Source organism: Buceros rhinoceros, unplaced genomic scaffold (assembly GCF_000710305.1).
Source record: "Buceros rhinoceros silvestris isolate BGI_N320 unplaced genomic scaffold, ASM71030v1 scaffold9339, whole genome shotgun sequence".
Lineage (NCBI taxonomy): Eukaryota > Metazoa > Chordata > Aves > Bucerotiformes > Bucerotidae > Buceros > Buceros rhinoceros.
In genome coordinates, this window is record NW_010430921.1 from 19137 (window position 1) to 36556 (window position 17420).

Here is a 17420-nt window from a genome sequence, read left to right on the forward strand (position 1 = left end):
GGATTTATCCTTCACCTACGCCTTGTCCAGGAGGCAATTTATAGACTATCCAAGCCAATCCACCCTGACTGTAGTGAGAGGATCTCTTTGCTTGAATGTAGGAAACATCATATACAGTATCTGGTAGTATGATATATGCTCAGAAGATTGTTTATTTGCTGAACCAGAGCACACATCAGTTTGGGTGAAAACAACAGGTAAAGTGAAAAAGACCCGTCTTTGGGTGACATTAAAAATCAATGGAAACAGAAGAGTGGGATGTGTTAAAGTCAGCTAGCTGTTACCCAGCAACAGTATCTGACAGTCACACTCTCAGGGACAGGCTGCTTCTACCTATGCTGATCTTTTCTGGGTTGATCTTCTCTGCAACGAAATGTGCATTCACCTCTTCTCTCATTTCTTCCCAGCCACCTCAGAATTACCATGACAGTCTCACTATGCCTCTAGCTGAAGCTGGTACAAAGATCTAGAGATGTGCAATGTGAGGCTTGTACAGGCTCACCTTTTCTTTGAAAATCCAGTGGAGAACCATCACAATGTAATTCTTAGATTCACCGACTAGGAACTGGCAGGCTTGACCCCAGCTTCTCTCCCATCTCATATAGCTAAAATAAATGAGAATTCCTCATCTCTGGTGAGAGCTGTGATCTAACCTGACTGGGGGGTGGGGGCTGATTTGGATGACTACTTTAAAGTCCAGTCTGCCTAAATATATCCTGCTAATATGCAAGGAGCCATCCAGGGGTCGAGGTCCAGCTAGGCTGCTGGAGCTGCATCCCCTAGAACTGCCGTCCCTGCAGAGCTCAGCCTGAGCCTGTCCCCCACAAAAACTCCTCTGAGAGCAATTCGAGTTGCACTCTGCATGAGAAACCACTGTATTTCAGCCCCTGTCTTTCAGTGCTCCTGCAAAGCTTTCTAAGTGCTGGTTTCCCACGCTTACTCTCCTTTCTCGAGCACCCTCACTGCTCTAAACTGCCAATTGCATCGCTGTGATCCGGGTAGCATTATCAGCATCTGCACAAACCCCAGTTCACCCTGTATCTTAGATAATTCTAGAAAATTACCACATCCGAGCATCAAGACATTTGCAGTCTGACTGACAGGCATGCTGGCATGTCTACTTTTCTGGGAAGCGAGCATGGGTTGTAAGGAGCACAAAGAAACGGCAGGGAACCCACACTGGCTTCTGCCTTGTGCAGAGCTGTGCTTGTGTAAGTTCACTGGGAAGTGACGTGCCAGGAATGCAGCTGTGCTGTGACTCTGAGCTGTGCAACAGCAACACCACAGTGTTTGGAGAAGTGATGGTGTCATGAGGTCTGTCATACTAGTCTTGTGCCCCACTCTGTACAACAAGTCCTGATTATTCCTGGGCCTCCCTTCCCACTGCTCATTCTTCCCACTGCCAGGGCAGCCATGTCTGGGGCTCTCCAATAAAACAGTAGGTGAGGGTAAAGCAGGTCATGTCCTTCCTTCCCCACCCTGTCTGAGCTTGGTGTCACCTTGGTGGTGGTGCAGGTGTGGAGTGAGAGCGATATGATAGTGAGACTCCTGGCACACCACAAATGGGGGGATTCAAACCATTTCAGAATTTTTCCCCTGAAGATCTTGCCAGAATTGCAGATGAAACATTTTAATTTCAACATGGTGCCATGTCCCAGTTTGAACGTGACAGGGACCGCATGGTTCTGACCACATGGTCCTTTTGTTCTTCACCTTCTCTTTTCCAGCGAGCTGTGGGAAAATTCCCGTGCTTCTGGGGAAGGGAGGCACGCCTCTGTGAATAAGCACATAAAAAGGAGCGTGCCGAGACACGGGCTGGCACTTTTACTCTTCCCCCCCCTTCTCTCCATGCTGCCCTGTTTCACGCCACACCACAGCGCCCTTTGCTGTGCTGCCCTGTTCGCGCTGCGTGCCACAGCTGTTTTGCACCGCGTTGCAGCACCCTTTGCTGTGCTGCCCTGTTCGCGCTGCGTGCCACAGCTGTTTTGCACCGCGTTGCAGCACCCTTTGCTGTGCTGCCCTGTTCGCGCTGCGTGCCACAGCTGTTTTGCACCGCGTTGCAGCACCCTTTGCTGTGCTGCCCTGTTCGCGCTGCGTGCCACAGCTGTTTTGCACCGCGTTGCAGCACCCTTTGCTGTGCTGCCCTGTTCACGCTGTGTGCCGCAGCTGTTTCGCACCGCGTCACAGCATCCTTTGCTGTGCTGCGGTGTGGCGCGAACAGCTGGGGTGCGGCGAACTGCGTGGCGGGTCGGTCTTCTGTGCCTAAGCGGGGGATGCGGGTTTTGAATGGGAGATTATATTGTATTTGCATATGCTTAGTTATTTATTTATCAATCTCTCCCTCTATATTCCTCTCCTCTCCAGCCCTGCTTTAGTAAAGCTCTACCCCTTTTTACATTAAGCCTGTGTCTGTTTTTCCTTTGCCCGAACAAAGCCCTGTATTCAAGCCTTAATGAGCTGATAAACTCCTTTTGGTGAGGTTTTGCTGGGTTTTGCCTTCCAGCAAACACCCCGTCTGTTGCAGCCTTTCGGTGCTGACAGCCCCTGTTTCAACCTGTGACATGCCATTTTCCAAAGGAGCAGCTTTTCTGGTCAGTCCTACCCTATGACCGAGCAGCGTTCAGGGCAGCTGTACAGCTGAGTGTGCAGCTGAGTGGTTCAGCGCCTTGCTTTGAGCTGATCTGGTAATAGGTGCCACTGGGCAAGAGTATGCGGAGAGAGGACGCAGTTGGCAGTACAGCTGTCCCTTTGCTGTTGAGGGAAAAAGTGGTAGGGAGGTATGGACCTGCATGCCACTGTCAACAGAGGGCTGCTAGGTTTTTTTTCCCCCTCCCTGGACAGTTATGGATACAGTGAATTTCTGAGTCACAGGATGGCAGCGCAGCAGATCAAATAATTTGTCCAGTACTGGAAAAAGCTAGCGTGCAAGACCAAAATGGTGAGCTGGCTCTGTTTGCTCAGCTGAGAGCAGCATAACAGTTGCTAATTCCACTGCATCCCCTCAGAGTGAAAAAAGGAGAAAATGTAGCAACCAGCAAGAGAAAATACAGAGACTCTGTATTGCTCTTTCCACTACGTATGCCCAAAAGCAGGCAGACAGCTCTCTCCCCTCACTTCCCCGCTCACAAAGTGTTTGCTTTATCCGGTGATGTAACAGATTGCTAAATAACAGACAAACCTGATATGAACTCTCCTACTTATCTCTGTGCCGGTGCTTACACGTGGAGGAATCTTGCTGCATTTTTCACTCAATTTTAACAGCTTTACAACTAGCAATATGTCACTGCCCTCTGCTGGAAGAGCACGAGCAGCTGTGCCAGGCTGAAAAACCGGAGTGGAATTTTGTAAATGCCTCATGTTATTACATGTACTGCACTTGGAGCTGGAGCACTTGGAATGCAGCACGATGGGGACAGCTGGACCTCTCCGCCCGTCGGGCAGAGCAGGATGCACTCCCCTATCGTGGCCCTCTTCTCCCCTTGTCTTGGTGGGCTTTCAGGTTGAGCAAAACCTGGCAGTGGAAGGAAACATCAGACCAGAGTGATCAACATTTGCTCTTTCTCCTACGCTTCACATATGGAACGTGGTCAGGATTTTTGAGAACTCTTTTCTACCTAAAGCTATGTTTTCTGAGAACACTTCCTAGCATAGTCTGGATACAAAGTGCCCGGTTCAGGCTATTCGGTACATGCCAAAGATTCCAGCTGGCATTTATTTTGTAGTGCAGGTCATTCAACAACCCTCAAGAAAACCATGTCATTCAAGCTGCTGTCAGATGGCTGTCATTATACAATCCATATGTGGGATGTCACCACAGTGTGCACTCCTCGTGAGTACCAAATCTGAGCTTAATCTAAGAACAACCGCAGCATTGGCTTTAAGTGAGCAGATGTATCTGAGCAAGGGCTATTTTTCTAGAAAAGGCTTCCATGAGATTTATTTAACTATTTCTGCTGTGGTGCTTGAACCTTATCAGACTGATCTCTCATCATGAGGTACATTGGGTTCTTCCTGAACTACAGAGATATTATTGCTAGGTTAGCCTCCAAGCACGGGAATACTGGAGTTGCTGCCTTGAAGAACCGTAATAGATCATCAGCTTAAAGCTGGAAGGACAAAATTATTAGTTTTAACTGACAGGTGCACAAGTAGCCATGGCAGTGTCTTCCACACACTCCAATGACCCGCCTCCATCACCGGTCAGGGTGACATACCCTGGGGATAGAGGCAAGAAATCGTGAAAAGTGTAAGAAGTTGCAGAGCAAGCCTTGACAACTACCCTTTCCCTTCCTCCCCTTTCAGTTTTCCTCTCCTTTATTTTTCCCTTTCCTTTTCCCTAGTACTGCAGCAAATGATCGTCCTCAGGATGAGTGCCACAATGGGGCCAGGAGATCAGAAAATTAAATGGATTGAGTAATCAAAGACCAGCTAAGCAGAAGGGGAAAAGGAAGGCCTCCTCAGGTTAGCAGCAGCTGGAGCACTGGGCATGAAACAGTTGCTCCACAGACTGGTTTGCATGATTGGTTTCCTTCATGCTAGCATCTAAGCCCTTTGCCTAATTCACTGACCCATATACGGCGTTACATCTTTATATAGAGTAAATGCATAACAACTTTTCGTAATGGCTCCCATGAATGACACACTGCTGCCCTGTAACTTGGTAGTTGTCCCTGTGGTTACAGAGATGTGTCTGATTATAGATCAGCCTTTCAAAAGTAATAAAATGAAGTTGCATTTTATGTAACTCAATGGGTTACAGTAGGAAGCTGTTAACGGTAGGGGATTAAAATAAAATTGTTCTTGATATTTAAAAAGTGATGAAATGAGGAGAAAAATAAATCCACCCCCAAACGCTGCAAATCACTCCTTTACAAGTTTGTCATCTGCCAAGATCCTACTTGGAAAAAAAAATTGGGCTCCTTCCCTCAGAGGGTCCTCCCACACTGTTCAAGGCATAAAGCTCAAGGGTAGCATTCACTGTCCAGGGACACAAATGGACAGACTGTTCGCAGGCACACCCAGCATCCTCATTAATGAATACCACTTATCACACGGGTGTTCTCGGTTTGCTTTCTAAAAAGTATTACTGCTAAAGCTTCATATTCTGTGCATTTTCTGTGATGAGACAAGGAGCAGATCCAACATCTTTCAGCAGGTTTCAGGATTCTTCAAAGGCAAACATTTGAAGCTAGGCCATTAGTGTGTTACATTTAATGTTTATACATTAGCACGTATTAATCAAGTGATTGTCTGACTAAAATATTTCAACGGTGATCAGTCAAAACGTGATTTTGAGTGGAATCAAGGTATTGATAATGAGGGACTACTTTCAGCTGCAAAGAAACACGTAAATAGAAATAACTCCAGAGTTTTAGTTACCTAATTTGTACTCCTTCTCAAAGACCATCTCAGCATATTGTTTGTTGCCTTGAATTTTCTTTCACTGCTATGACATGACTGCTACCATAAATAAATGAACTTGCCTAACTTTCAGGTCATTCACTGGATGTGGCATTGAGTTCATAACAGAAGGAAAAAGCATATTCTGCAAAATGTGTTCCTCTGATGAGATGGAGGTAGTCTTGCACTTTTATTTCCGACATTTTTGCTAAACATGTACCTGTCTCACATACTTAATAAACACAAGATTATTTTCCAGAATTCCACTGAGTAATTTTTGTCATTAAACACTAAAAAGAAAAAAAAAATGAACCATTTGCTATTAAAAGACTTTAATTATTTGGAACACTAACATCAAGAATGTTCACTTGAAAATGTTTCTTTCCACTTTAGTCCATCTTCATAAACTATATTCCACTGACTAGTATTACAAATTACACTGGCATGTTTCCTCGTACTTGTAAAAGACACAACTACAGTAAGTTGTTTCAGAAGATGTTTGGAAAAAACAAATATAAGAAATTATTCTTTCCCTCTTCTATGATGAAGCAGAAGCTTAAGAACAGTCATTATAGAGCTAAATATATTTGACACATTTAACCTCACAAATAAATAAATATATACAAGGGAGGTTACAGCATGTCAACTACGAAGTAGAAGCTTTACATTGTAGAATTGAGAGCATTCAAGAGATCTAACTGACACAGACAGTTTAAGATTACTACATGGTAGTAAAAAAAGAGAAAAAATCTTAAAACAGCAAACATATAGGTAGATGTACATTAAACTGATAGTTAGGTTACAGCTTGGCTTCAGTCAGGATACTGTGTTTGCTTTAATTTATATTTTACTAATATCCATTATGTTTTATTGATTCCTCATTTTTTCAGGAATGTTTAGTTTTCTTTCTCTTCACTTCCAAACACCTTAATCAGGTAGAAATCTCACAGTAAGCTGCTATGTGAACACTATTATCTACAGTAGTTAAGCCAGTGGGATGATAAAATATAAGTTCAGTAAATGCTTGTACATAATCTCTCCGTAAGTGACTTCCCTCATTAAAGACATCTGACAACACTCATCCCTGTTAATAACTACATTTTAGATGAATTGGGTTGCTTTTCATTCACACCACCACCTTAAGTATCTGCAGTTACGAGACTGAGGTTTCATTAAGGTCCTTGTAGCAACATCAGTGTTTCTGGACGGAATACTGTCGGGACAGCCTCCTCCCACCAGGTGTCTGCAGCCAGGGAAAACATGCCATTTGTGCGGTCACAGCATTAAATGATCTCTGCACGCAAAAGCGCGTGCAAAGAGCAAAGAAAGGCACAAATCCGCATCCCTAATCGCTGAACGTCCACCTGCGTGGAACTGAAAAATCTCAGCTTTCACAACTTTCTGGTCACCTTCTGAATACAATTAATTCAACATTTGGCCAAAAATATTTTGAGGAAAAAAAAAAGAAGCCTGTTTTAATATGAAAATTTCCATTAGGAGACATTCTTCTCTGAAAACAGTATTTGGAAATACCTTTGGTTTTTTGGCCTTCAGCGACCTGTGCAGTTACAATTTTTATAAAACCTGCCACGGGGAGAGACATACTTTGAGAGGGGAGATGCACTTGTGGCAGTCATGGCAACACACTAATGTGTCACACGTTTATAGAGGTTAAAACAAGTAAGCATTTGATACTCTTGTCTGTTCTCTGCGCACACACAGGACTCGGTGTCGTTACGCACAAGTATAGCAATGCAAAATTATGTTGCCTGAACACTGTTCAAACTCTGCCTCCAACAACCTCAGTCAAGTCAATCAACAGGGGAACAGGAGGGGGATACTGATACCGATAACATTATGTGCCTGGAAACGTGTTATTTATTTTTTTACTGGTAAATGTATTCCAGGTTATTTTAATGCTGCGATGCCATCTGATGGAGGTGTCTGTACATACGGTGTATCTGAAGTACAGAGACTAACAAATGAACCCACGGATTTACAAAGTATTCGTCTTCTATTTAAATACTTAAGTTTTAGCACCGTTCATTGTTCTTAGATTGTCTGTGGTATACATTGTGGTTTCCTCTGTCATATTTACTGTGTGCATTATTATAAAAATACATGTGGAGAGATCTAGGTATATATATTTATATATCTGTATATAGTTAAATGTCTTTTATTTGGTTTTTGTGAAAAAGAACACTAATCTCGGAATTGCGATGGAGATGCCGCATTTCATACATACCAATCAATAAATGTTGAAACCTGACTTTGTGTAAACTTTGGATCTACCTGTGTACTTGTTCTACACAGATGCAAATGATATGTACAACTGTTTCCATACACATCGACGGGCTTAAAATTTGCAAGAGTTACTAGCAACCTGCGCGCTCTTCTCAGCCAGCACATCTATGTAGTAACTGTGTTTCTACGTACATGGATAGAAAATAGCCTGAATTTACAGCACATACTGTTTTGGTAAGAAAGATTTGCATTATTAGGACTATTTAGTAAAAAAAATGCTTTAAAATAACCCTTTAACACTGGTGTTAGGGATTTATTCACTTAGGAATAAAGGACAGAGAGCACTAGACAGTCAAGAAGCATGAATCTAACAAGTGTTGTAGTGAAAATCCATATTTTTCGAAAGGAAAAGATCATCAGTAAACCGTTTAATAAGAGCTTGTCTGTACTGCGTGACATGTCTGGTATTTTCTCCAGGAGTCAAGACTTGCTTCGGTTTGTACTATGTAATTCAGAGTTAGGCCTGTGGTGCTTCAGTCTTAAAAGATATTTACACAGGATTACAATTAGCTGTCCAGGCATCATGTTGGCTGACACACATTTAAAACCAGCTCAATACCATGGTCTTTTCCACAACAATAAAAAGGTAGAGAAATCGGTCCTCAAGTGGAAGCTGTTAACAGGAGAACATTATAAACTGGGAAAAAAAATAACTAAACAGGGCACATCCTATGACATCCAGTATTCTCAATTCCAGGTAGACTTTTTGTCTCTGGTTTAAAAAGTCCAGAAGTTCAGCTAGAACTTTGTGCTGTGACTAAACGTGTCGGACATGATGATATTTTTATAGAAGTTGTCGGAGTGAGGATTGCAGTATCCCATGACCTTGTCAATAACCTGGTGGACAGGGATGATTGATGTCTGTTCTCCATCCTCTTGAGCAAATTTTGAAGATCGTTTGTCAAGAAAAATATTCTCTAGGAAGAGGGAAAAGCAACAACAAGAAGTTAGGGCTTCCTAAGCACACTCATAGTTTGGGAGGTGTGTCACTTCCACAAAGATATGCCTTCAATTGCCACTACTGCTGACTGAAATTACTACCCTTAAAGCCAGCAAACAACTTCCTGTCTTAGGAATGCTGCTTCTAAACTCTTTTGAGACACATGGTGTTGAGGGGAGATCTCTCAGGTCTCTCTTGAAATTATGCCCTATTCTTTCACCTGAAGTGTAACTGACTGTCCTTTTAATATATTAATTTACTGTTCATGCTTTGAATCTTACAAACTAAAAACATTTCGATAGCCCTGGAATAGGGATGACCTTCATAATCTATTAACAGATATGTTAACAGCTCCATATAACGAAGTAGTGGAAAATGACAGTAAACAGATTTAATTAGTTCAACAGGGGAGGTTTTAAGCTATGCACAGAAATAATGTACAGAATGCATCAGATTACTTGCATCTTAGGGCAGATAATCGGAGCCACAAGTGGCCTAAACTTCATGCTTGCCTAGCATCACTTCGCATTTTTCCATACTGTGGAGGGTACAAACTGAACAACTGTGGGGAGGAAAAGATGTAGAAAACTGGTATCCATTCAGAGTTCATGTACTAAGTGTGGAGCTGAAAAGGAGCGAGGCAATTCCCAGCCAGGCTGGGAAAGTCTGCTTCAGCGGCTAACACTACTGCTGTTCGGAGAACAGTCAGTAGGTAGAGCTCATGTAGTGAGCAATGAGAAGGAGAGAGCCCGTATCTCATTTTCTCAAGTACATTGTCCTAATGAGCTTTCTTGTTTCTTCCACTGTAGTGAATAAAACGGGAATCAATTGTATTAACCCAGGCAAAGTTTGGACTATTGCAAGCCAGCAGCAAGATGGAATATCCTGTGAAGCAATGTTTTCTACATTTTTGATGTCTGTTTACAAGATCTTGGTGAAATCACCTTGAAAAATCCCTTGTTAATGTATCATTGAAGAATTTAGCGTATTACTTAAGCTATGATTTCATACAAGACTTCTTTCTTACAGAAAGAAATTAACTAAAAATAAACAGAAGTGTAACCCACCCCTGCAAAAGTCACGCTATCAAGCCATAAAAGAGTATAAAGTGTGGCAAAGGAGAAATGGATTGCAGAGTGAGAAATCAAAACAGTTTGACTAATGAAAAAAGAAACAGGCATGTTCAGGCATGTCAGCATGATTTTTACAAAGCATGCAAGAGTGTCCACAAGTTGCAGCGAATAACTCCATGTCCAATAGCAAACTGCTGAGTACTGTGTGCCTTTCAAACGTACACTTTTACTAGCCAATAGTACTATATTTTGAAGTTTTGCTACATACTGAGTATCTTATTACAAAGATAAAAATTTAATTCTCAGTCTTTGGGGAAAGTTTTTGAAATTCCTATTTTGAAATGTGTGCACTTTTTTTCACAAGGCATCATTACAGTCTTAAATACCATCATTTTCTCATGAAATTTGCATGTACAGAAATTACGAGAGGCCTTTGAAACCAGCGGGGCCCTCTTTTTTCAGCTCAATGGGCTTCAAACCTAAGTGCAGGGTTAAAACACTGTATCTCTGAAGTAAACGGGAGTTGCACCACCAAATTCTCTGCAGAAATAATCTGTACAGTATTTAACTACTATCTACAACAGCTTTGTTTCAGACTCGTAGAAGGCAAGATGCCAAAGCGATCCACTCATCCACCCAGCAGGGTCCACCCAATATTCGTGACCCAGCTGGTGTATTCTGCAGTCAGCCACCAGTTCAGAGATGGCTTTCAGGCATATAGAGTTTGTCCTTCAGAGTTATTTTGGGTGTGACTGGATATGAGTAAGCACTGGCTAGTAGACTAATTCCATACTGGCCATAGACCAAATAGAAATAAAGCATCTTAAAATTCCCTTAATAACTTTTAAAAATACTAAAAAATTTTCTAGGACGCAATCAGATTGTTTTTTGCTTTTTAATGTGTGCTTTCTGTATGGGTGTTTCTCCTTAATCTCCTTTCCCCAGACTACTTTACACAGGCAGGTCATGATCTATTTTCTCAGATGGTATCTCCCAATGCTTCCCGCCCCGTGCAAAGTGCAGATACCCAGAGTCTGAAGCACACTTATCCTTTGATTCAGCATCAGTGGCGCAAGATGTAATAGTGAGAAACAAGCAGCCTTTCTGATTGATGAGCAAAGTCCTTTGAGTCAATGAGGACATCACACAAGCAGCATCCCTCCACCCTGTTCAAACCACGCATTCAAAAAAAGCAATTCTTGCTTTACCTGTAATGCTCCACCACTGATGAGGAAAGGGCCTTAGAAGACATTATCTAAACCACAAACACATGAATGCTTGTGTCAGTTCCAGGGAGCACATTATAAACATTATTAACAAGAGTTGCCAAAACATGTAGCTATGATATTATGTGCCTGCAATTTAGCTAAGACTTCAAACAGAGAAGTTTAGCTGTACTAAAAATCAGAATCGTAATGTTATTTTCTATTGTTTTAACTCACGAGAAGATATGTCAGTATTTAAAAACCTTATGTTAGCAAAAATTTATTTGGAGTATCACAATAAAATGCATATTTTCAGAGGTCAAAGCAAAAGGTACTAAAATTTTAAAAAACTAGAGAAAACTGTCGTATTTCCTTACTGTTCAATAAATGACCAAATTACAATTTATGATCACATTACAACTGCAATCCCTTTTAGGAAATAATTTATGCATGGGATTAAGCTCACCGCTTCTGAAGAAAGTACACGAGCATGTTCCTAACTGCAAGGTTTTTTTAAATTTTTTTCTTATCTGGAACTGTTTTATTGTTTTACTTCAAGAATGTATTGCAAAAACTCCAGCACTGTGTCTCTCTAATTGTCAGACTGATAAAAGCCCTGAGTCCAACAAAACATTTAAGCATATTTTTATCATTAATCCCAATACCAAGGGTCTGAAGACTGATCTGCCATGAGTACAAATGGGAATTCCCTGTCCACAGAACGGAGAACGCTCTGCACTGGAAAGGGCATGATGCTCTCCTCTACTATTAAATTAATAGTAGCACTATTATTGGTGAATATTCTAGATGCTGTTTGTGAAAGACTGCTGACAGAAGATCCCTTCATACGAGAGAGAGCTGAGGACAGCTTGCTCAGGCCAGCAGGGTACGTGGCACATGAAACCTGAGATGGCAGCAGGGACGGGCACCTTGGTGAGGCAGGCACCAGTTGTACGCTCCCAGCATGGCTGTGAAGGGCAGTCCTGAGAGCAAGCTCAGGTACACCAGGGAATTTCTAAGATACTTCTCACTTTCACTGTATTCAAAGCAAATGAACTTCCTGTGCATTCTCGATAACAAAAAGGATTTACACACTTAAAATACCTGATGCAAACCCCTTATGCTAATGGATGCACTGATTATTGTTTAGAGAGAAAATAACAACGCAATTCTTCAAAAAGAAGGTCTCTAGACAAAAACTGTGTGCCTAACTGAACCAAGTAATGACCATCAATAAAATTAGAAAGGTATTTCCTGGCAACCACGCCACATATCTAGAAAGGAGACTGTACCATCATAAATGAGACCTTAGGGCTTCTGAAAACAAAATATTCTTAAGAAAAAATGGAACTTTCCTTCTGGCAAAATCATCAATGTTGTATCTAAAAAATTGCTTCTAAAAATATATGGTAAAGCAAGAAAATACATCTTTAGGTTAAATATATTTGTAGACTTTATCTCTGCTATGGTTTAGAAGAGGATTCGGTGATAATGTGACTGTACAGTACAAAAACATGAGTTCGTAAAAACCCAGTAATAAAAAATACCTGAACTATTTAAGTGATTTTCTGAAATATTATCTCAGACATAAGCAAACAGACTTACAAATCATTCCATTTTCATGCTCCTTCAAAGCGTTCTTAAAACGAGCACATTTTAATGGCACGAGTGGAATACCAATGGTGCCTCTTATTTCACACACCACCGACACCTAAGTAAATAAGCAGTAGATACTGCATGCTATTTGTAGAAAGGAAAACCAATGCGTACTCTGGGAACACAGTATCCAGTTCCAAGCAAGTCTCCATTTGTCACTTTACCTACAAATGTGTTACAGTTAAATGGAAGCAGTTTAACCAATCATCTGTGAGCTTGGATTCAGAAGACTTGATTCCTATTTCCAGCTATGCTGCTAGCTTTCATGTTACCCTGGGTGACAAATGCCATTTCTCTGTGCTTTGGCTACTCTGTGTTTACAATGGGATAACAAGACTTCCCTTCTTTTAGCCGAAAAGCTGAAAGTGCTATAAAACCAATAAGATTTGCTTTTGTCACACCGACTTTGTTTAGTCTGGGAACATACTGACATCAGAACTATAGACTGGATGTACTGGACATTAGACTAAGATGCCTATTAAATATTAACATATATTTTAAAAACACCGAAACTATACAAATAGGTGAAATTTTCTCACATTAACCTTTGGATAGAAACTCCTACTGTACCTTTAAAGTGAAACCACATATTTACAGATGCATTGTGTTACAGTGCAGGAACTCACCTGTATGGCTGTTTCGTTTGCAATATGTATTCGTTGTAGATTTTGATTTGGATGTTAAGTAGGTTGAATTGGAGCCGATGGAACTAGAGGATAAGGATTTCCCAAGATTATCAGAACTCTTCTTTATAATATTGGTTGCTGTTTTACTCCAATCTAAAAACAATTGAAAAGTTTTACATAAATAATTACCACAGGTACTAAATAAGTAATTTATTCAGTTATGAACACTTCAAGTATCATGTGCATTTCCTAATCTGGTTTATAGCAAACAGCCTGTCCTTTCCGTGTCAGGAAGCCTCTTTTGTTCTTACAAAACACAACAATTATTCCAACACTATTTATTTTGCTGTTTACCACATTAGCTAAAATTGGTGGCTCTAACACTCTAACAATCAATTTGGCCAGCTGGTAGAACTGTAAGGTCTGACTTCCCGGGATGCAGGGGAGCAGTGAAGATCTGTAGCAGTGTAAGGATGCCAAAGGTTCGTCAGCTCAAGAGAGAATTCCAAAGGGATGGATAGGAAAGGGACGGATAGGAGTATCTAATCATTTGAGGTCTTGATCTGCTGAGGCAGATAACACATGCTAGTGGATTTGCACTTGTTGTTATAGGGTTTAGCATATTGGTGCACTATTAATAACAATGAATAATGATGATCATTCAGTAGTTCAAAATTGACAAGGTTTGTCTGAACCACTGACACAACAGGCTCTTATACTGGAACAACTTTCAAAATTAAATTAAATAACTAATACCAACAAACTTATGAGGAAAACTGACACTGAAAAACTCATCATAAATGTCCCAACACCAGTAGAATAAATGTATCTAACTACTACTACTATTACTACTATCTAACTATTACTGCGTTTAACTACTTTAGTGTCATATACAGGTAGGTACAGACAGTTTAACACTTCAGTCTTGTTACCATTATTCACTGTACTGCCATGAAACTCACAAAATGGAAGAGAAGTCCAAACCAAAGACTTTAGCTTTGACGTAAATCAAGACAAGGATTTTATCCTAAATCATTGCTATAGGGTAGAGGTTACGATTTCTCCAATCAAGCTACGGCAGCGCTGCAACACTTTGGCTTGTTTCCTTCTTTGCTTTATCATGGCATGCCCTCCAGCACACTTCAATCGGATGCTTATGCAAGTTTGCATTTGGCTTATCTTTCACTGTTCTGCCTGCATACTGTGTCAGGTTCTTGGAGAATAAAACCAGCTGGTGGTGATGGACTGGTTAACGCTAGGCATAATGACCACACGTTAACTATAGCACTGAAGTTTTCAAATCTCTCAGGTTTTTGTTTCTATCATACCATAAGCTGCCCAAAAGCAGCATAAAAATCTCAAAATAATTTGATCCCTCTGTTCTCCAGTTCGGAGTTACAGCATGAACCACATGGAAACTGAACATGTGAAACAGTATGGATGTCTGATCTGAATGAATACATTTTTCCTAATTTTTATTAACTCTTCAACCATGAATCAGGTTTTCTTACTACAAAGTGAAAGCATAGATGTTTTACAGTGTAAAATTAGAATGCATTCTCTGTGCAAAACAGAGCAAGACAAAGTCTTGATGGCAAAGCAGTTACTTAAAACCTCAAAACAAACCATGGATACCAAGACGGAAAGGACACGAGTATTTGGAGCAGTTATTATCTGGGATAGACTGGCTTACTTAAATTTACTAGGCAATGAGTTTATGTCATCTTACACCAACTGCAGATTTCAAGCCCGGTCATTGAGCAAGAACCGTAACAGCAAGAATTATATGGTCCAACATAATTACATCATAAAGCAAAAGAAGATCCATTTGTCCAAGCACAGGAGTCCAATGCCATCTGAGATGGTCAAAGGTGCAGGAGACTATGAACAGTGTCTCAAGAGCTGCACTTCAAAGCGTCCAAAGCAACCACTTTCCTTCCTGTCTGAAGGCCACAGATAAATATGAACTTCAATTCTGGAACCTAATCAGGCTTCTGCTAAAGGAATTTCCTATATTTTTGAGTCTTTAGTGGTCTCTCTGAATTACATAAAGGACAGAGCAGTTTGAAAAGGCAAAGATAAAGGCAAAAGGCCTCAGAGTATTTCTAGCTGCCTTTTAAGAATTGCTCCTTCATCAACCTAGCAGTCCACACAACTCAGTCAACATATTGTAGTGTGGGGAAAAAAGGAGTAAGACTGGCTTTGGAATGACAGAGTTTGAATCTCTGGATCTTTAATTTTTTTTTTAATTTTTTCTTTTCCTAGGGTCCAAAGGGCCTTCCAAAATCATGCTCATACCATTAGAAAATTTACCAGCTGCCTTCAGTGGAAAACTAAAGAAGAATTTTTATGAAGTGGTATCTGAAAAGTCCCCTGGCAATTGTTCATACTGAAGTGACAGCCTATGATTAATCTATTTTTCCGCATCTCTGGCTTACATTGTATTAATTTAAAAACAACATAGCAAGCTGTTCACCTGGACTTCTATGGACTACTGCAGCATCTAAGGAGGGGAGCTGTGAATTGCTTTTACCTGAATTGTCTGCCAGTCGGAATCTGCCACAACAGAGATGTCTCCTCCATTGCTTCTGCACATTTTCTTTCATAGCACAATGGAATACAAAAATAAATAAACCTGCAACAAAAGCAAATAAACAGCGAATTAAGCAGGTATTTGTAAACAGAGAAACAGATGAACTAAATTCTGCTATGAAGTACAAGAAAAGGAAAATATTCCTGAAGTTTTCTTATTATCATCTATGCCTCACTTAAGAGGTATGAAAATTAATTAAAGCTTTCCCATTTAGCTGCTATGTAAGTGTCTGGGACCCCTTTTATTGACACTTGAATTAGAACAAGCTCAGTGTTCATCTTTTAATTATTCTTTTTGGCTTAGAGGAAAAGAAAAGGTTTCGTCTTTGAACCAAATGAATATTTTGCAGCCAACAGGACTGCAAGAGCCAGACTGCAAAGTAAATACAGACACGACTGTGTTAGCAAGGAGATAATTTTACCTCCTCCTGTTCCGTATCTACAGAACTGTAGGCTGTATTCTTTCAAAACCAGAAGTCTTGTAATTGGCGCTAACCAGTGCCCTGAAAAAGCACACTTGGATTTATGTGCATCACATGCTTGTACTTGAAATGATTATGAAAATGGTTAAAAATGTGTTCACAAGTACTAATTAGGTGTCTAGCTACTTACTTTGGAAGAAAATTACCTGGTTTGTGCATGCAATCACAATAGACACGTTTAAGAATGTTTTTGTAGATTTCAGTTTTCTTACGCAATCATGCAATATTTATTTTCGGGACAGAAGATAAGCATCTACCATGCGGTTAAGAAGGTCTTAACTGGGTGTATGGTAAGATTTCCTCATTCTACAGAGACATTTTGGAGCTAAATATAGAAGCTCATATGCTCCTGGCTCTTCCCAGGCAGGCACTGGCTGTGGAATCTTTTGCTGTTCTCCAGCTTGGCGTGTTCTTGTTTTACTCTTATTCTCTGGGAGAGAGCCAACCTGAGGCTGAACACCTGATGGAAAAATGTTACTGCCAAATCCTTCACAATTATACCTTAAACATGATACATAATGTGGGCAAATGTGGTTAAGTGCCATCCTCTAAAACTGTTCCTTTATGACCATCGTGAACAGTTCTGTGTACTATCGCTTTCAATGTTTCAGCTGGTAGAATACAACGGCAGGGTAGAGCTTCGAGAAAAGTGCTTATCCTCGCTCTTCCAAAGTGCTGAGGTCTGATTTTGCATGAATGCATGTCATGGAACTGGACTGGCATTTCCTTACAGCCATCAGGCCAGGCTCAGACCACTGAGATCAGGTATATCGGTAAAGGTTGTGTCATAAAACACACTTTTTTTGCAAAATTTTTCAAGAGCCAATGGAGGAAAAAAAAGGGAAAAGCACAATTTAAGAAACACGAACATAACTTAATGCAGCCCATATGCACGTTCTATTGCTTTATGGTTACTGTGCTTGCATTTAGCAAAATATTTGTGTGTGATTTGTTTTAAGCACAGAATAATTCTAATGTAATCACTAGCAGCTCTTACAGGCTTAGAAATTTGCAGTTGTTTGTGGCCCAAAGTACCTCTGAGGACTTCTGCATGGCTAGAAACTTACTAAATTAATGCTTAATTAAATTGTGGTGACTCTTTGGAACATTCTGAATCGTTAAAGAAGGAAATGTGTATGACT

At 40.7% G+C, this 17420-nt stretch overlaps 1 protein-coding gene across 1 annotated transcript in view; it reads right to left on the reverse strand.

Moving 5' to 3' along the window:
* Positions 1-8308: 8308 nt before the first annotated feature.
* Positions 8309-17420, reverse strand: part of GPR126 (G protein-coupled receptor 126) — a 106320-nt gene continuing 97208 nt past the window's right edge. The window contains exons 22-24 of the mRNA XM_010143199.1: positions 15738-15839; positions 13205-13357; positions 8309-8621 (exon numbers count right to left, since the gene is read on the reverse strand). Of these exons, the coding sequence (XP_010141501.1) occupies positions 8443-8621; positions 13205-13357; positions 15738-15839 (434 nt within the window). The 3' untranslated portion in view covers positions 8309-8442. The remainder of the gene's footprint in view (positions 8622-13204; positions 13358-15737; positions 15840-17420) is intronic.